This window comes from Motacilla alba, chromosome 2 (genome assembly GCF_015832195.1).
Source record: "Motacilla alba alba isolate MOTALB_02 chromosome 2, Motacilla_alba_V1.0_pri, whole genome shotgun sequence".
NCBI lineage: Eukaryota > Metazoa > Chordata > Aves > Passeriformes > Motacillidae > Motacilla > Motacilla alba.
In genome coordinates, this window is record NC_052017.1 from 52438753 (window position 1) to 52458699 (window position 19947).

Here is a 19947-nt window from a genome sequence, read left to right on the forward strand (position 1 = left end):
TCAGGCTACTCTTAGAAATGTGTATAAATATATATATATATAAATATATATTAAAAATATATATAACCCTCTTATCCAAGCAATTTCAGTATTTGAAAGAATAAAGATAAAATGCCCAAACCTGGATGTAAGAAATGTTGTTCATCTGAAAACATCTAATAGCTCTGAAGCCACTGGTGAAATGCTCTTCAGTGTTTAAGCTTGTGGCTTAGTGCAGTTCTTCTTGCATGGCTACGTATTCTGACTTTCTTCTAATCAATCATCATCCAACTCCAATCAGCATACAGGCAGAGCCTATCGTTCATCCTGGGTGTAATTTCAGAGTTGAGGACTATAATGGCCACATACAGCACATTAGTCACTGCGATAACAGCTAGTGGCACTCCTGACGAAGGGGGAGGATGGGGAAGAAGGGGAATAAAATTCTTCTCATTCTCACAGTGCATTAGTGAAATAGGAGCAAATGTTAAACAAATGTTTATTCAATTAGCTGACTTAACAGCATTAAGTGTGAGAAAGCTTCTGACACTCCTTTGACCCACTTTTTCTGAGAGAGGAGAGGAGCGGCAAGGGAGGCAAGAAAGGATTAATGCATTAACGCAGTCCAGATTTATATATGTCTACATACTGATATGATGGTGTCTCTGGTTAAAGGCTGGAAGGGGTGTCAGGCTCTGCCTGTAGCCTAGAGGAAGGTAAAATCTGAATAGCAAGTGGGACCACCTTTAGAGCATCAGAAGAGAATTGCAGAGCAGAAAAGTTTGCTGTAGGAATGCAGTTGGCAATTTCACTGCCACTCTGTTATTACGAACAACAGATAATGAGTTGGCTGTAGAGCTTTTAGATTTTCCTGCTGTACTTTGTGGTGCAGCATAGTTTGAAGGGGAAATAGTGTGTGGAGATCCATGGCAATCTTATTAAAATAAAACTTTCTTATCCTATGCATCTGTTTTATATTCATGATGATGATTTCTGCATCAAATGCAACATTGCTTTATTATACTCCATCTTTTAATGTAGAAATCAGTACATTACATTTACAAGTCTGTAAACTTGGAACCAGCTGAAGACAGGAGAGGAAAAATTTACCAGCGCTGAGGTTGGGCTGTCCTATGAAGGTATAAGATCTTACTTTATTTATGGTTCTGTGCAAGCTGAGCAAAATAAGGCAATGCCTGGATAAGGCTGTAGCAGAAGCAAGAGATGGAAGTCACACGTTAGCATTACTTTTATTTACTGTTGACATTACTGCAGTGTCCAACAGCTCTGTGCAGGATGGGAGCTCTGCTGAATGTTGTGCAAATATAAGGAGCTCTGCCAGGAAGAGCTCACAGTCTCTGGCAAATGAACTCTGGTGAGTCAGCTCTAATGGCCTCAGGGTTTACCAGCCCCAGCTGTTTCTTCGCCCTGGGGATTATCCCTTCTCCCTCAGCAGGGTTGAGTGCCTTTGCCCCATTTACAGTCTCACAGCTTTGCTCTGGCTTCCTGAAACTGGGCAATGAAGTGGCCAGAGGCAGAGATGTTCTGCCTAGGAGGGGCACCAAGCTGGGTACTCGGAGGCTTACGTAGTTGCCGCAAAATTTGCCAGATAACCTGTGGTAGAAGCCTAGAATGGGCAAGTGGCATTTGCAGGGAGTAGTTATTGTTGGTTACATTTCTGTATATTTGTGTCCTTTGTACAAGCAAAGAAATTACCAGGGGAATGCATATAGTCCTCCCCCAGTCACTGATTTCTTTGCAGCATCCTGAGAAGGATTTGGAGAAAGGAGAGGAAATCTGGGATGCTCTATATTGCAAAGACTACGTGGACAGTGTTTCAGAGCAGTGCCAGGAGGCAGCAACAGTGGTGGGTGGATGGAAGGAAAAGGAAAAGGAGAGGCCGGTGCATGTGAGGAAGAGAGTAAGAAGACTGGACTTGACTTGAGAAGTACCGGCAGCCAGTAGATAGTTTTATTTACATTTTTCATAAAGAAGGAAATTAAATAGTCAAAACTGTGTCAGCATACACATTTAAATAATGCGTGTCAAGACTCCCAAGTCAAGACTGTATCATCTAAAGCAGCAGTTGCTTGCTGTAGCCACTACAGATGTTACTGTGGACTGAAGGTCACCAATGTTACAGCTGACCTTATATAAACAGCATTCTCTTAAATAACAGGATGAGTATTCATTGCTTTTCATGGCATAAACTATTCTTGAGAAAATCCACAAGCTGATAGTTGGGTTATTTATAAAGTCTTATAAGTAGCAGTGTATGTAAAAAACCTGGGTCTATGTTCAGGCAGTCTGTCAGTTGAAAAATAGGAATATAGTCACTGACTAAGGATTTAGTGCTTGATTAATGTAGTCAATTTTTAACTGTAACTACATAATGTTAACACTTCCCAAAGAAGGAAAGGGGAACCAGAGTAATATTCTTTTGCTGTCAGTCAATGCCTAATTGTCATGCAGATTTCCTGAACCATGAACCTCGCTTGTACAGTCATTTGTGCCCCCCCCCCTTTTTTTTTCCTGCAATGATGCCTTTTAACTTTATGTGGGAGAAACTTTTTATTCTAACCCCATATGAGGTTATTTGTATATTTTAGGAATTTACATACCAGAACTGCACGCATTTTGTAAGGCATTGTCCTTGCCTCAGTGAGAAAATATTTGTAACATGGGATCTCTTGATTTGACCTTCCCACTGTAGATACTGAACATTTTCCAAGTGCTTTACCACAGTTTTAAAGATGGGGAAAGAGTGGATCAGGAGGACAACAAACTTGTACAAGGTGGACAGCAGATAAATAATGGAAACAAAACCAGAGCTTGTCTACCTTAAACCCTGATCTAGCTTTTATGTGAACCATTCATGATTTATTTGACATGTATCTACTGAATGAAAGTTTGCTACCAAATCAGATTCTGTGACCTACTTCCCTATGCTGACTACAGTTCCAGTGTGAATTTTGGAGGAAAAGTGAGCAAATATTCACTAGGTGTTGAAACATGTAAAATTATACAGGAAATGAAGAGGATTTTTTTGTTTTAGGACTTAAAAAACATGCTCATGTTCTCCTTTTTCTTCATTTCCACCATTAAGAAAATATCGCTTACAGTGCTTACTCTTTTGCAGCAGTTGAGCTGTTTTATATGAAGTGTGCTCTGACATTTCCTTATATTCAAATAATTCTTTAAATGTTCATAATTACTTGCTTAGTTTTCTTAAGTCCAAGGATGTGATACAGCAGCTTTGAGGTAGTGAGTGATTCCAGGGGAACGGAGTGCCTGTTTGAAGCTGGAATTCCTGAAAAAAAAGGTATTAAAAATTATATTATTGATTTCCTATGGTATGTATTTATAGGTTTGATTGTTTATCAATTCAATGAGAAGTAAAAAGAGAAAAGAACTGTGGGTTTCATTTGAAAAATGCTCAGTGCTGGCCTCAATCTCCTTACATTGAAATCTCAGAGCTCAACTTTATTAATACAAAAATCTTTTATTAGCCAGTTGTTGGCTGCTGGTGCTGAAGGGTCAGTCTGTATAAGCAGCTATAGTATTAAATAAACAATAGAAATTTAACATGGGAGATATTACCAAAGGAATTGAGCCACATGCTTTAGAATAGGAGTCACCACATACCAAGAAAGTCCTTGTTTGTTCATCTTCCAGGTTCTGCTAGAAATAAGTGTTAATGTTTTGTGGGCAGATATCAGATGATTATTGCAGGAATAAAAAAAAAGAAAAATATAAAAGAAAAGTATCATAGGCAGTTTAATGAGTTTAATATTTTTCAATTCTCCAGGCAGGACTGAATTGAACAGGTATCAGAGAAACAGTGTGGATATCATTGGTATGAGAGTTATGCCATCAATGCTTGCTCCAGCATTGAATAACGTACTGTTAAATGATTAAATATCGAGGTTTGAACTTTGACACGTTCATAATATAACAAGATGGATGAAAAGGCAATAATAAATTAGGTTATGTTACAATATTTCATCCCACTTCGTTGACAAGCTTTGTTCTGTGAGATAGATTATTGTTCCATCTGTAACCTCAGCTCAGTGTCATATTTACAATGTTATAGTTAAGGATCACTTGCTGTTTTCAATATAAATGTATTTTTCAACAGATTCATAAAAGAGCCATTTAAAATTTTATCAGGACAAAACTTGGCATTAAGATTTCCAGTCCTGGAGTTATAGTTTCCTTTAAAATCAGAAAGAGCTTAAATCTTTTTTTTTTTTTTTTTTTAAGATAGGTTGTGCTTAGAAGAGGTTTTTGTCCAAGCACAGCTTAAAGTTATTTGGAAACCATTTATGGCAGATCTCTAACACCAAATCAACCTCAAAAATAGTAGTCCATATTTTCCTGTGGCACAGACCTTTGTGGCTGTTCTGAGGGGCTTTACATCTGCTTCCAGAAAACATTACTATTGAAGAATGCCTGTGACAAGTGGGGGGTTGTACTCTGCCCTGGGGCCTCCTGTAGTTTTCACACTTGCAAGAGATAGAAGAACAGGGACAGTTTTCACTGTGTAGATATTTTGGCATGTATTAAAACAGTTCAAGCACTCCAAAGCAAGTGAGTACCCTGGGGCCTGGCCTATGTTGTAAGTAGTGCCAGTTTGTGGTCCTGCTCCTGGCTGAGCTCAGGATCCGCCCTGTAGCGAGCTGTCCTGGATAGAGCCCTCAGAACTGTGGTTTAACTTGTCTCCTGACCTGTCTTTTTCCCTGTCTCCTTCTGCACTTGACTGCCCCAACCCAGACCTGGTTTGTCCCTTTGCCTTGTCTCAGACTCGTGATTGACTGTGTTAGTCGCATCTGGCTCTGGTCACTCAGATCTGGTGGCATGGAGTGCATTGCCCATGCGTGGCTCCTGGCTTTCCTTTTCTTAGGGAGCAGCTGGCCTTTGCTGCTCCCCAGCACCCTGAACTGGGCCTCTTTTCTTTCCATCCCACCTCCTCAATTCCTAACTCAGTTACTTACATGAATCCATGTAAGACAGTTTCAGGGACTTTGGGCTGATCCTGTAATCCCATCAGTAGAGCATTGAGAGGGTGGTTGAAAGGACCCACAGTAAACAAGCTCTGTGCTGGCTTACCTACCCAGGGACTTACACCTCTAGTCATAGCCAGACAGCAATATTTCACCTCAAATTAGCTGTTCCATTAATACCAAGGAAAGGGATAGGATTTGAATTTGGGCAATCCTATCTTCCTCTTTGTAAAACTGACTTTGTAAAAATGCTTAATTACAAAAACAAAGCCTAAAGTAGGTGATAGGAGTCCCTGTATCTCAGATTTTTCTGCTGGTGGAAAGAATGTGTGATCCTTTCAAGATAGTACTAGGTAAAGATCTGTGCATGCAGATCATTTTGAAATATGTGTAACTTGCTCATGCTTGCCTCATCAACTCTCAGATTCCCATGATCTTACTTCACCAGTTAAAAAAGGGCTGTATGGGCTGAAAAGGGAATTGCATTTGATTCAGTTTTTGTGGTGGTTAAAATCTAAACCTGCTAAAATCTAAGTCTAAACCTCTAAAATCTAAGACAAGTCAGTCTTCTTGTTGAGAGTTCGTCTATTGAAGCTGTAAGCAAAACAAAAGGACACTGTTTTCATGAGTAATAACTGAAATCCTACAGATAGCTCACCTGTGGTTCAGCAGTGGTCAGAAAAAAAACCCCATTTTTTTAAAAAAGCAGCTTCACGCATACTGTGATTTGCCCTACAACTGATGCTGTTCACAGCTGCTGGACTGCTGTAACTATGTAAGTTTTTCAGACTGTGCAGACACCTCTGCATCAATTCATCAAAGAAGTGTCATGACTAATAGGAAAAAATGCACCTGTTTGCCCTTACCCTGATCTCCCTGCCTCAGCACGTGTGTGCCATTCACAGAATCACAGAATCACAGAATTTCTAGGTTGGAAGAGACCTTTAAGATCATCGAGTCCAACCCATGTTCCAAGACCTCAACTAGATCATGGCACCAAGTGCCACATCCAGTCTTTTTTTAAACACATCCAGGGATGGTGACTCCACCACCTCCCTGGGCAGATGATTCCAGTATTTGACCACTCTTTCTGTGAAAAACTTCCTCCTTAATTCTAGCCTGTATCTCCCTTGACACAGCTTGAGACTGTGTCCTCTTTGTTCTGTCTGTTGTTGCCTGGAGAAAGAGACCAACCGCCAGCTCACCACAGTCACCCTTCAGGAAGTTGAAGAGAGTGATAAGGTCACCTCTGAGTCTCCTTTTCTCCAGGCTAAATAACCCCAGCTCCCTCAGTCGTTCTTCATATGGCTTGTGTTCCAAGCCCCTCACCAGCCTCGTTGCTCTCCTTTGGACACGCTCAAGCATCTCAACGTCCCTCCTAAACTGAGGGGCCCAGGACTGGACACAGCACTCAAGGTGTGGCCTCACCAGTGCCGAGTACAGGGGGAGAATGACCTCCCTGCTCCTGCTGGCCACACTATTCCTGATACTGGCCAGGATGCCATTGGCCTTCTTGGCCACCTGCACTGCTGGCTCATGTTCAGCCGGCTGTCAACCAGCACCCCCAGGTCCCTTTCCACCTGAGCACTGTCCAGCCACACCGTCCCCAGCCTATAATGTTGCAGGGGGTTATTGTGGCCAAAGTGCAGGACTCGGCACTTGGACTTATTGAACTTCATCCCATTAGATTCTGCCCATCCATCCAACCGTTCCAAGTCCCTCTGCAAAGCCCTCCGTCCCTCTAACAGAGCGACACACGCTCCCAGCTTAGTGTCATCTGCAAATTTACTAATGAAAGACTCTAAACCCTCATCCATGTCATCAATAAAAATATTAAACAGAACTGGCCCCAGCACAGACCCCTGAGGGACACCACTGGTGACTGGCTGCCAGCTGGATGCAGCACCACTCACCACCACTCACGAGCTGAGTAGTTGAGATTCCCCAGAGCATCAGAGTTGGGACAGGAAGAAACTGGCAGGCTGGGTATGGGTGGGGAGTGGAAAGTCCTGTGTTAGATATGGAAGCTGTGTGGCACTCATGATATTTCAGCACCTTGGCAGTGAACAGGAAGGCCTTCTAGACAGGAAGGAGGAGATGCCTTCACAGACAGCTCTGTTCTCTGTTCCTTCTAATTTACGTCAGGGTTGTAGATATAATCAAGGTTACTGAGAAAATAATAAAATCATCCTAATGTGCCTGGATAAAAATTAGTGGTGAAACATAGCCATAGGATCTTTTTTTACCCTCAAACCTGGAGACCTTCAACCATGTCTTGAAAGTGTGATCAGCTTTGTAGGAAATTTGAATTGGGTTTGCATTGTCTCTAGAAGTAGACACAGAGGTCCTGATTCAGAAAAGAGCATACAGCTCTTAAGGGAGGGTCCCTTAAGTGGTCTGAATATGTTGTATAACAGAAGATCTCCTGCACAGAGGAGGAGATGCAGGGCAAGTTCTGCCTTCCCATGGTTTACGGATGAGGCATAAATTGTCAAGCAGTATCACTAAAAATCTCCTTGCCTCTTCTCATGCTGAAGCCTCATTGTATCCCATGAAGTAGACTCAGACCCAAGACAGAATGCCATTCAACAGGATGCACAGCTAGGTTGCAGGATGCTGGGATGAAGGGTCCTGAGTTTGAAGGAGGGTCCCCAGCTCCTTTCCCTGCTCATGACATCATGGACTAGATGACCTGTAAAGGTACCTTCCAATCCAAACCATTCTATTACTCTATACATGTGAAATAAAAATTATGGGGATGGACTGCTACCCAGATCTGGAGATTTGATTTGTTTGTCACTGAATGAGTATCTGCAGAGCCACTCCTGGGCTGTACTTTTTGCTGTTCACAGGATGAAGGTTTTTCTTTATTGCAAAATGAGGTTGCAAAACACCAGTAAGGGTGTTTGGCAGCACCCTTTCTAAAAGCTACATTTTAGTTTGAAGGATGGAGTTAATACTTGTGAAAGATGTTCACAGCGAAGTTTAATAATGGAGGGAAAGGAAGGATATGTGACGTTTATTGCAATAAATCAGGATGACTCCAATTGTAGGCCTGAGAGCAGATGAAGGGAAAAATGGGTCTGTAGGGAAAGGAGAGTCTGGTAACACAGAGAAGCAAGAGAAGTCCAGACTGAAAGTGAGCATAGAAGTTAGCAGAATGTTAAAATCAGATTCTTGAGAGACATTAGGAAACATCAGAGTCCAGAGCTGGGAATTCTTTGTGGAATCTGATGACTCCTTATATCTGCTTTAGATAATACTGTTTATATGCCTGCTGTTGACTGATGTTGCCCAGGTCAGTGTCCTTTACCTAGCATCCTAGGAAAACTGAGGAGCTCAAAGAGGAGAGAGAGAAAGAGGCAGGGCTGAGGAGTAGAAGAGTGGCTGAGTCCTGGTGTCCTTGAATGGCTCTTGCTGGATCTGGAGGGAGAAGCTGACAGCCTGGCTCTTAATCTTGCTCCTGCGGCAGCATTTGGCTGTTGGCCAGCTGGAGAGTGAATCACTGAGGCTGATACAGACTTTCAGCCTTCTTGCATAAGCATTTAAAGAGTTTTCTGTTCAATATGCACCAGATAAGGCCAGGGCCCCAGCCTGCCTGCATGCTCTTCGTGTTTCTAAATATGCGTTGGGATCACATTTAAAAAGAATCTCTCGTAAAATGACATCCAGACTTAGTTTCTTTGTTACTCTTGCATTAAATTTGCTGTATTACAATATTTTCCTCACTGCCAGGATAGGAAATTCACTCTGTGATGTGATACCCAGCTGTAGTACTTTTGCTTCCTACATCACCATGATTTTTAAAGCTCTTGCCTACCGATCTTGGCCTCATAGGGAACCAGGAGACAGCGAATATTTCATCTCTGGTGTGGTTTCATAGTACCAAGGTAAAATATGCACTTCCACTGTAAAACAAAGGTACTTTAGAACCATGCAGACAAAAAGTTCTCTGAGGAAAGGATGTGTCTGGTTTTCACAGTGGTGGAAAGTAGCTTCTGGTTTCAGGTTCTCAGTGCATTTCAAATATGCTGAAAGCATGATAGTGAGTGGCTTAGCTTTATGTGGGTCACTTGCTCGGGTGCCAGAGGAGAGACTGCACTGTTGGTACCTGCTGCTAGCACAAAATGTAGCTCTCTAACAAACTTTGGAGCTAGGAGGTATTTTCATACAGGAAGGCTGAACAGGCTTACCTTGCAGAAAGCTGTTGGAGGGCAAGAAACACAAAAAAGGTCAGATAGGGAAGGGAAAAGAGGGAGAAAAACACATCAGGAGAAATCTTCATTCTTCAGATTTTACAAGCCCTCATGGATTTAGTGGCAGGGAAGCTGGCGTCATGTTAGGAATTCATGACTTTGATCACTGTCCCACTCATATGCTAGCATTTCCGAGCTGATGGCAGGGCAGAATTGGCTCCTATGTAAGATTATGTTCTGTTGGCCTTTTAGGTGATGACAACTACCTCCATTGATCATGATATGTGTATGTTAAAGGGGAAAAAAATACATTTCTTGTTTGATTACTCTTTGTAAGCCAACAGCATCAAAGGAACAGGCTGCCCTCACTGCTCTCACAGCTGCTGCCTGTGTCTGTGCTGTATATATGCTAAATTAATTGGAAAAACAGGGACAAAAAGGCATTTAGTTCGGGTCAGCCAGTTGGACTACAGCAAATGCATGACAGGCTTAATCATTGTCTTTTGCCAAAGAGCAGGTTGGCAAGGGCAGGCACTCCAGCCCCTTGTGATGAAATTTGAACTTTTTCCAGTGCCTTTGGAGATGGGATGCTGTGAGAGAAAAGTCTCCAAGCAGAGCCCAGACATTGTTGTATCGACAGGGTGGGATGATGGGGGGGGTTATGGCGGGTTATTTGTCTTTTGTCAGCTTTAAGCCTTGGTTCATCGCACATAGCATGAGAGAGCACCAAGCTTTCCCTTCACAAAAATGATGCAGTTAATTAATGGGGTCTTGTTAAAAAACATTGGTCACTGGCGCCGTACTAAAACCACGCATATGCAGCAATCTTTCTTACTCTGCCACCAAGATATGTGCATTTTTCATGGGAAGGGACAGCAAAAAAAAAAAAAAAATGCTCCAAAGAACCCATCTGTCTTAATGGATTGCAAAGTTTGGGACTCCTGAAGCGATTTCTGTATAAACGTGCCATCTTGCACTTTAGGAAAGAGTAAGCTGGCAAATGAAGGGCATGGTTGCAGTGTGGCTCTCAAAGCTCCTTTTTCAATAGCCATGTGATTTTGAAGATGTAAATGATTCTGAATCTCAGTATGTATTTCATATTGCAGTAAGAATTACTGTGTAATACAGTGTGCATATTTTGCACTAATTGAAGTGATTTTCTCCTTAACTCCCTGGGGAAAGGGTATTGAGGGGTGTAAAGATTAAACCAAATATAAAGTTATGTTAAAATTGGTCAGAGAAATGTTGCTGATAATGGGGACAGAGAAGAATTAATTTCCCATCCTTTTTCTTTCCGGGCAGTTGACTTCAGTACATGTGCAACCTAGTTGTTATTCTTCAAGAAACAAGTGTGTGCCTTTATTGTATTTTTCTGTATTGTATAGATAACCTGGCTGGTTTTGTTTTTCTTCCTTTTGTTTCTTCCAGGCCTTCTGCCTTATCTAGTAGCCCAACGTACTCAGAGCTTCCATTCCTTAGAATTTCCCCGCACCGAAATCCTGCTGCAACATCAGAGTCTCCCTTCAGCACCCCTCACCCATACATTAACCCCTACATGGACTACATCAGGTCCCTGCACAGCAGCCCATCCCTCTCCATGATCTCGGCAGCCCGCGGACTCAGCCCAACAGACGGTGGGTTAAGACAGGCTTCCTGTTTTCTGTCATTGTAGCAACTTAAGTTATATTAATCTTGTCAACATTTTTCCCCCTTGTTCAAAGCAGCTTCACCAGGTTTGTCAGACATATTCATTATGTCATAAATGTTTCAATACTTCATCAGCCGATGATGGCTCATTTGTACATCTCACAAATGTTGAAACTTCAGGGAAAAGAAAGAAAAAAGCTGCCTCATTCAAAATTTATGCTGGAAGGGTGGTGTATGTCTTGTGATATCTTTTGTTTGTGGGGCTGACATGAGGTACAATTCTGATCTCCCAAAAAAATCCATTGTACCTGCACTAAATTGAGTCAGATTCTTTATGAATTCACGTCAGTATATAACTGTGGAGTTCTTCAGGCACAAAAGGCTTGTTAATTAAAATAGTATTTTTCAATCATATAAAGCATACACTGACTAGTTACAGTTAGTCAATAGTTCTGTTAAAGTTTTGTAGAATTATTTCAGTTTATCCTAGCCAACAATATGGCCAAATGAAATGATGCTTATGTAGAAGTGGCTGATGATCAAAATTGTCCCTTTTAATCTAAATGGTGGGCAGTATACATGCAATTCAGTGTGTTAGGTCTTGGTATAACCATGGCTTTTAATTTCCAGGCTACTTGGGCTGAAGTGAATGAACTTCTGTGATCACTCTTGTCATTATTCTAGCACATGTCCTATTCATTTGAGTGGGAATTTTGCCAAAGAGAGCCATCAACAGAGTTGCAAAAAAAAGCTGTCTTGTTAATAGTAGGTTTTTCAATAATGGGGAAGCATAATGAGTTTGACATTTCAAAATTGTAACATTTACTGAAGAAAACTAAAATATAACATACTCAGAATCAACTATGTAGAGAAAGGTAATTAAACTGTTACTTTAACTATGGGAAAGATCTTTCCTAGTGAATTCAGAAACTTACCAAAGTTAAACTGCCTTTAGCTGAATTTGAAAAATGAGTGGTGCGCCCTATCCAAATGGATAACTAATTAATCCTCGTTTATAAGAATATATACCTTTACAGTTAATCCATTAGTTACGGGCACATATTCTTATGAGAATAAATTTTAATGACCTATTGTCAGTCAAGGTATATGGCAGCACATAGGGCTTTCCTAGCAGTACTTTGGATATTGCATGAATTCTTTCTGATCCTACCCTTTTTGTTTTAGCAGAAGAGTTTCTAAAAAAAATACTTCTAAGAAAAAAAATTGAATTTTTTTTTCCAAAAAATTGAAAGTCAAGTTTTGACTTTAGGAGCTTTGGAGCTTTAGATACAGGACAAAAATGACAGAGCTATAATGTAATGGCATATATTGGGAAAACTGTTTTGGTGTACATCTGGGCTTTTTCACAGGAGCTAATGTGCAGAATACCTTGCTATCTTCAATACTCTGCAGGTCCCATTCCTGCAGAATTTCTTTTATGCTAAAGGTGTGCTCCAGTGGTACATAAAGAAAGGTGTGAAGGAAACCACCTATTACCACCTATGACATTAAGTTGTATACAGTCTTGGTCTCAGGTGTACCACACTGGATTCACCTGCAAAGATGTAGGCACAAAGTGTTCTCTGACCCAGCACTCAACTGATGCTCCAGAAACATCCAGAGATGTCAAAGAATAGAAATTGGTTTCAGATTCTGGCACCAAAATGTAGATGTGTACAGTATAGAAATGTGTGATCTTTCTGTGTTGTTCTGGCATTGTAGTCTAGTGAGTTGTAGGTAGTGAAGCCTCGAGGAACTACTCAGTTCCCCAACAAAAGAACCCTTGGCATGTTTGCAGTTGAGTCTGGAGCTCCGTCATAATTATGATGGTGCTAAGGTTCATCTGCCTTCAGTGCAGGTGTTTGGTGTCAGTTCAGGTCTGTGAAATACCCTGCCTCAACTCCACCTGCCACCTCAGAAATACAGTTTTCTCCCACCAGGCTATGTAGCTTGGATTCCTAGGCTTTCAGATGGCATGAGACAGGTGTGGACATTACAGCTGAGTACACTGTCTTAATGCTCGTCCCCTGAGTTTTGATTGCTGACTGTATACACAGCCTCAATCTGTCATAAGTACATGCTAAATTGACTAGCTTAAGCATCTGTCTTCAGGTTTTAAACAAATACATGTTACTTCACACTTCCTGTAGGCTCACAGCTCATCTTTGATCAGTTGCCACAGCCCTGGTGTTGGCAGCAGCCAATGAAAATACAGTAACTTGATTGAGGCATTGAAGATACCTCAATCAAACAGCATGCTGTTGAAAAGCTGCAAATTTGTTCCCTGGAATCCATAGTCTGTTGTATGATCAATCAGGTATACAATAAAATGCCTTTTTTCACATGTGGGTTCCTGGGATCAGAGAATCTGAATCATGGCTTGAGCACTCTGGAATGCAAATGAAACACTCCTGTGGTTTAAAGAGATACATGCACATAATGTAGTAATAACATAAAGCACACCATGGCTTAAGTGGTATAGCATTTGAACTATGAAAACTTGGAAGTTGTTATTGCTCTTCTGAAAGCCATAGTGAGATTTCTGTTGCTGCCTAATTGCTTTAGGACAGTTAGATAATTAGATCAGTGTACTATTGGGCTCAGTCTGTCAACTCACAGATCTGGAGATGGCCAGGAGCCAAAACAATCTGGAACATAACTCTTGTCACTTCTCCTTAGCCAGCATATTTGGTGGGTCAGGGGTGGCTGAGGACTTTTCCAAAGATTTGGAGCAGGGGTAAGGATGGAGTTGTTGGTGTGTGTAGAGGAAAGGGCTCAAATGGAGCTCAGCTGTGCCTACTGTGCGGAAGCAAAAGCCTCCACTTATAGAAAAACGGGAACAAAGCTGAAGCTACCCGGAATAAACAGGAAAAAATTCAGGTCTGAGGGTCTTCCCATTCACCCTTCATTTGCCCTTCATGCAATACATCATTTAGTAGGCTTAATTTTTCATGTTTGAGGGATGTAGTAAGGAATAATCTTTTAAGAGCACCAGAACATTTCTTGGCACATGGAACATTTAGTAATTATGTGTTCACTGTGTTTTTTGCAGCAGTTAATTTTAAAGTTTGTAGCTAATGTTACTGTTAGTTAACCCAGACACTTATGTCAGAAAGCTCAGGAAGTATTTTCAGTCTGTCTGGAAACATACCATGGTTGCCTACTACTGCAAAACTTTAAAATCAGTGATTCAGTGTGAGTTACCCATCTTTTAAAATTTGGTCTGAATAATTTCTTTACCATTTCACAGAAAGTGGAAAGATTGTATTTAATTGTGTAATCAATTTGTAATTTGGAAAAAATACCAGCAATTTTTAAATTTATCTCAGCTAATTTTTTATGCCATTCCTATTCCTGTTTGACATACATCTATTTTTCATCACCCTTTCTTATACGTTATATTTAACATTTTAACATGAAAAACGCATTCTTTCGTTTTATTTGGTAGTAATAAAGGCAGACTATACACTTCAGCAATCTATTGCTGAATTAACTTTTCTCCAAATTCCAATGCCTTGTTTATGTTCAAAAAAATATTAAAAGTGTAAATGTTGATTCTTTGTTTCTAAGGTATGCATTTAGGATCTGATTTTCTAATGAAAATATAAATTATCTTTAGCTCTGTGTAGGTAACAATATTCAAAGCATTTCAGCCCAACATTTTGTTTTCATTCAAGATTCAGCGGCTGAGATTAAAGTAAAATCTCATTGAATGATATGAAAGAATATAAAATAATCTGGTGTACCAGCTTGGGGTGTAGCCCATAAACCTAAGGAACCCTAAATGTTTTAGGCAAGCTTGCATACCATCTTGTGGTGACCAGAGTGTAAACTATTTTGCAAGTGGGACAGGGAGAGACTGGAGAGAAGGGCTGTTCACCTCAAGTTTCATGGCAGGTCAGGGTCAGGATCAAGGAGAGGGAGCCCAGCTTATTTTATTAGTACGTCTTATACAAGCTCATGAAATGACCCTCTACCTTCAGTAGCATCTGAAGCCTGCTGAGAGGAGATGATCTTAAAGTGATGTCAATTTTTTGTATTTGTCCAGGGCTTCCGATTAGTTGACAACCTGTTTTAAAATTGGAGGGGAAGAAGAAGCTCTCATGTTATTTTTACACAAGATAACAGCTGATAATACTAGTCATTATCAGAGGACTGCATCATGATAACCTCACTGACAGGATGTAGAGTCTATTCAGTCTGTGGTTTTGACTCTGCAAATAGGCTTGTGTGTCAAGTATATTTATACATGAACTTTGAAAGATGGGATGGTCACATTTATTGACTTCAGTCTGTCCTCCTAAAAAAACTGACCCTGTGTTGTTCACAGACAGCCATTATTGGTCCTGGAATCATGCTTTATCCCTGTTTGCTCCTAAGCATAGACACAGAGGGACATGGTGAGGGAGAATCTTCTAGTCGCCTAAGCAGAGACTGCAGATACCTGAATGCTTATGGAAGTACAGCCACCCTGTTACCTCAGAGCCGGATTCCTTTGAGCCAGGGATGAAGTAAATGTGAATAAAATGCTAGGAAGGTTTTCCTGCTTTTTTATGTTCCTAAATAAATCACACTAGTTTCCATTGCTATCAGCCTGTCACTTTTTGAGTCACTTAATAATAAATACAAAAATATGAGATCACCAGGCTCATTAATATTTTAGGACTTGCTGTTTTTTTGAATGGTGTCTTTACAGTACCATGGGTTGAAATATATTGCCCAGCAGTGGCATAGTGCAGACATTGCATTACATTAAAAAATGAACAAGCTGTTTTTATGGCCAGAGAAACCGGCAATGTGATAAAACTTTCCTTCTTGTTTATCTTACGTCATTAACAGTACTTTTATGTTGTTTCTTTTAGCTCCACACGCTGGCGTCAGTCCAGCTGAATATTATCATCAGATGGCTCTGTTGGCAGGCCAGCGCAGCCCGTACGCAGACATCATTCCTTCAGCTGCCACTGCAGGAGCCGGGGCTCTTCATATGGAATATCTTCATGCCATGGATAGTGAGTGATATTTTCTAGAAATATAGACGGTCCTGCAAAGGGAACCACGTGGGTTGGTCACAGTCTGCCCCAAAAGGCCTCTGTGCTGATAGAGAAGTGGGAGTCGACATAAGCCTCCTCATGAGGCTGGAAGGCCAGAGAATTGATTGCCAAAGGCACAAGGGTTATGTCAAGCCTAAAAGTAAACTTTGAAAGAAAGTAGGGAGAGGAGCAGGACTGCTCCTGAAAACAGGTTATAAATTTTATTTCTAGCAGGGCTTGAGTGCTTTTGAAAATGTCCTTTTCTATTTGCAATCAGTAACTCACTTTCATAGTTAGGCTGAGTATTTCCCTGATGAGCTCTCTGTTAACAGAAAGTTTACATCTGTTTTTCTGTTAGGAGAGCATGCCCTGCACCTTTCAGAGAGTGCTAGCTGCACTTACAAGTTGTGTATCATAGACCAATAGACTAGCGACCACTTGTAAAGTGAAGCAGTTTGCTAAATTCTTAAGGATCACGACTTTGTTTTCCGTAACATTTCCGTAATATTAAGAGCCTTCTTTATCCGCTTAGTATCTTTCAGTCCCCTAATCTGTCTTTGTTTCTCTGTTGAAGGAGGAAAAGAGAGGACCCCATTGCAAACTGCTTGCTACTGTTTCTTTTGATCAACCAGAAGTGATAATGCAGAGCATTCCCCTCAAGTCATAGATGCTTACATGATTTTCAGGATGTACTCTGTTCCTTCTGATGAGGGCAATAAAAAATGGTGGCAAGAAAAGGTGGTGATGTTGACTTTTGCTTGGTAGTAGAGACAAAACAATAGTGTTAGACAACCTTATTTTCCTGCAGAATTTTAAACTTCTTGTTTACATGTGATTTCTTCTTCCTGCTGTGGGCTGCACGCCATAGTTAGTAATCTCAAGGAGCATGGGTGTTGGGAGGTTTACCTCTGGAATGCAGAGGAATATATATAATATATGTATAGCTAGCCCTGCAGAACACATGCCTTGGAGTGTGAAGTACTTGACTGACCAATAATTTTTATAAGAGTCAGGCAGGAACGATAGTTGTGAAACTGTGCAGGAAAGATTTTTTTATTCTGTTTCCTTGCTAACGAAGGATTTTTAAAATTAATTTTCTATTATCAGTCTCACTGCACCAGTAGCACGCATAAAGAATTTACAGTAACATACTTTGAGCACGCTGCAGAAGCACAATAAACTCACACAAGCAGTCTGGACTTAAACCAGAAATTAATGTGCAGATTTTGTACTTGAAAGCTTAAGAATATGACACTTCCTGATTTGGATTCTGAGAGAGATAGGGAGAGATGAGGCACACTGCTAAAGCACTGAATGCCTATTAATAATGCCTTGCAGAATGGAAACTCTGTTACACGTGGTTCAGGTGATGTAAATTTGCTGCTGTGTTCCAGCTGCAAGGACAAATCCCCAGCTTGCATGAATGGGCACGTCTTCCTTGAAAAGGATCATGGAATCCTAGAATGGTTTGGGTTGTAAGGGAACTTTACAGGTCATCTATTCAAACTTCACTTGCAATGAGCAGGGATATTTTAAATTTTCAAGGGGTTTGGTTCCTACTGTGAGAGAGCGTGTCTGAATGCACATAAGTTGCAGTATCAAACCACATTCTTGGATGCGGATTTGATCTAATGGGTTTATTCAGCCTTTAAAAAGGTAGATACTCATATATACACCAGAAAACTTGAGAAAACCAGACTTTGCAGTACTCATTAATGGCATTTGTAGAAGGATCTTCATATGTTAGTAGAGATTGTATATGTTGCGATGTACATAGAGTTCCATCTTTTGCATCCCAAGAATGTTATCACTTCTTACTTAACAGGAAATATTTTGACCTTTGCCCATAATTTAATCCCATTCATAAAAGATACATAAACTCCATCTTTAATAAGGATATTTGTGTTCACCAGCTCTAGCTAGGATACATTTGAAATGCACACTTTAATTTGTTTTGTGTTTGTTTTTAAAAATTAAGATCACACATTTGAGATTAATTATACCAGCAACTTTTCAATTAGGCATTTTTTCAGAGTTAGAGAAAAAAACTGCACTATTATGCAAATGGGTTATTTTTAAACAGTAAATAGAGAATTAAAATAAGAGAGAATCCTAGTAAGGTCACTCAGCTCACCTTCTGTATTTGATGAGAATGTGTTTAGTCAGGCAATAGCTGCTTTTATCTAAATAGAGTATGAAGTTACCCTTTTACTTTGTAAAAACTAATTAAAACTATCTTAACTTGCATGGGTATACAGTAAATTAATTGTCATTAAGTAGGAATCTGAATGTCCTATCATTCATCATGCTAAAGAAAACCCCTTTCTTCTTTGTCAGATTTTTAGATTAGAAACAAGAACAAAACAATTAGCAGGAAGCTGATATTAAGACTTTATAAAAATCCCCAATAAGAATGCCTGTGTATGCATTTAATAACAAAGTACAGCAATCAATGGGAAGCCGTGCCATTTGTTTGGATCTTTCTTCTTAAGGATTTGTATAGTGATCTTAAAAGTAGTCTTTTGCCTTTGCCCAGTCTTGTCAAAGGAAGCAGAAGACACATGAGTAGTGTCCCTCATTATATGCTATCAAATTCTGAGCAAGTTGACTCAACTGACTGAGAGGCTGCTGCTCATTTATCCCACACAGCAACCAAACAGATACAAGCAAGACATTGTTCTTCTTTTGTGAAGCAAGTCTGTCTCCTAATTGTGTGCTTATACAGCATCTAGCACAGAAATTTGGAATCTCTCTCCTCTCCTGTAGTGCAAATAATAATTCCAACTCCAGCATATGCTGACTTCCAAAGTGTGTTAGATACAGTATATGCAGTTTGGGGTCTTCTGTTTTGCTCTGTGGTGCTGGAAAACTGATTTCAAATGGGGATTATAAGAGTGGGAGAATTGTTAATCAGAGGTTAAATCTTAGCAATAGACTTCTTGAAGGAATAGATTTCTTGAAGCTCTGAACTTCACTGTCCGTGAACTGTCTAATACATTGCAGAAGAATAAAACCAGGATTATGCGTGCTTAATTGTAATTTTTCTTCCTCCTGTCCTGAGTGGCATGAAAACTGGACCAAAATTTTCTCTGCTTCTATAAAGCTTTCATTCAGTTTTGGTGGCCAGAGACCCTGAGCAAGCCTTGCCATCTTCTTGCTTGTTCTAAAAAAAGTCAGATTTATCTGTTACCTTTAAGTATGGCATCAAAAAAGGAGTGGAGTAGATGTGGAAGTTATTGACATCACCACAGTAGCAACAACTGAAATTGCTTGTTGTGGCTGTGAAGATGTTGAATGCCAAAACTGTCTTTAAGCGCTATAAAAATTTTAAAAATCACTGTCTTTGGGTTGATAGGTGCATTTTTCACTTGGGGAATATGTTCTACTCTCCTAAATGAGGTTCAGTGCAACACAAGCATGTTCCCTGAGGTTTCAAGATTCCAAATTATTAATATCCTCACTCAGATTTACTTTTGTCTATCATCACTCAGAACAGGATGTTTCTCTTTTTTGAAGGTATCTGATAATGACCTACTCCTTTTGGCATTAGAGACTCTGACCCAGCTGACTTAAAGAGCTTGGGCAGCTGTGGTGCATTGACCTTGGCTGAATGCCACATGCCCACCAAACTGCTCTATCAGTCCCTCTTCTCAGCTGGACGTGGGAGAGAAAAATTGACAGAAAACAACGTGTAGGTTGAGATAAGGCAGTTTACTCAGGCAAAAGTGAAAGATTGCATGTGCAGAAGCAAAGAGAAAACAAAAAGTTTTATTCTCTACTTCCCACCAGCAAGCCATGTCCATCTACTTCCTGGGAAGCAGGGCTCCAGCATATGGAGGGATTGCTCTGGAAGGCAAATATTGTAACTAATGAATGCTTCCTCACCCCCTCCCTTTCATAGCCTTTATGTCTGAGCTGACATCATATGGTGTGGAATATCCCTTTGGTCACTTTGGGTCAGCAGGCCTGGTTGTGTCCCCTCCCAGGATCTTGCCCACTTCTGGCCTCCTAATGGGGAGAATGTTGGCAGACAGTGCTGTGCCAGCGCTGCTCAGCAGCAGCCAAAACTTCTTTCCAGCTACCAGTGCAAAG

General features: G+C 40.5%; 1 protein-coding gene across 5 annotated transcripts in view; it reads left to right on the plus strand.

The window, feature by feature from the left end:
• The window catches only part of GLI3 (GLI family zinc finger 3), a 206784-nt gene that overhangs the window by 124398 nt on the left and 62439 nt on the right, over positions 1-19947 (plus strand). For all 5 annotated transcript variants that reach the window (XM_038125584.1, XM_038125572.1, XM_038125589.1 and 2 more), the window contains 2 exons: positions 10607-10812; positions 15688-15834. In XM_038125584.1, the coding sequence (XP_037981512.1) occupies positions 10607-10812; positions 15688-15834 (353 nt within the window). The remainder of the gene's footprint in view (positions 1-10606; positions 10813-15687; positions 15835-19947) is intronic.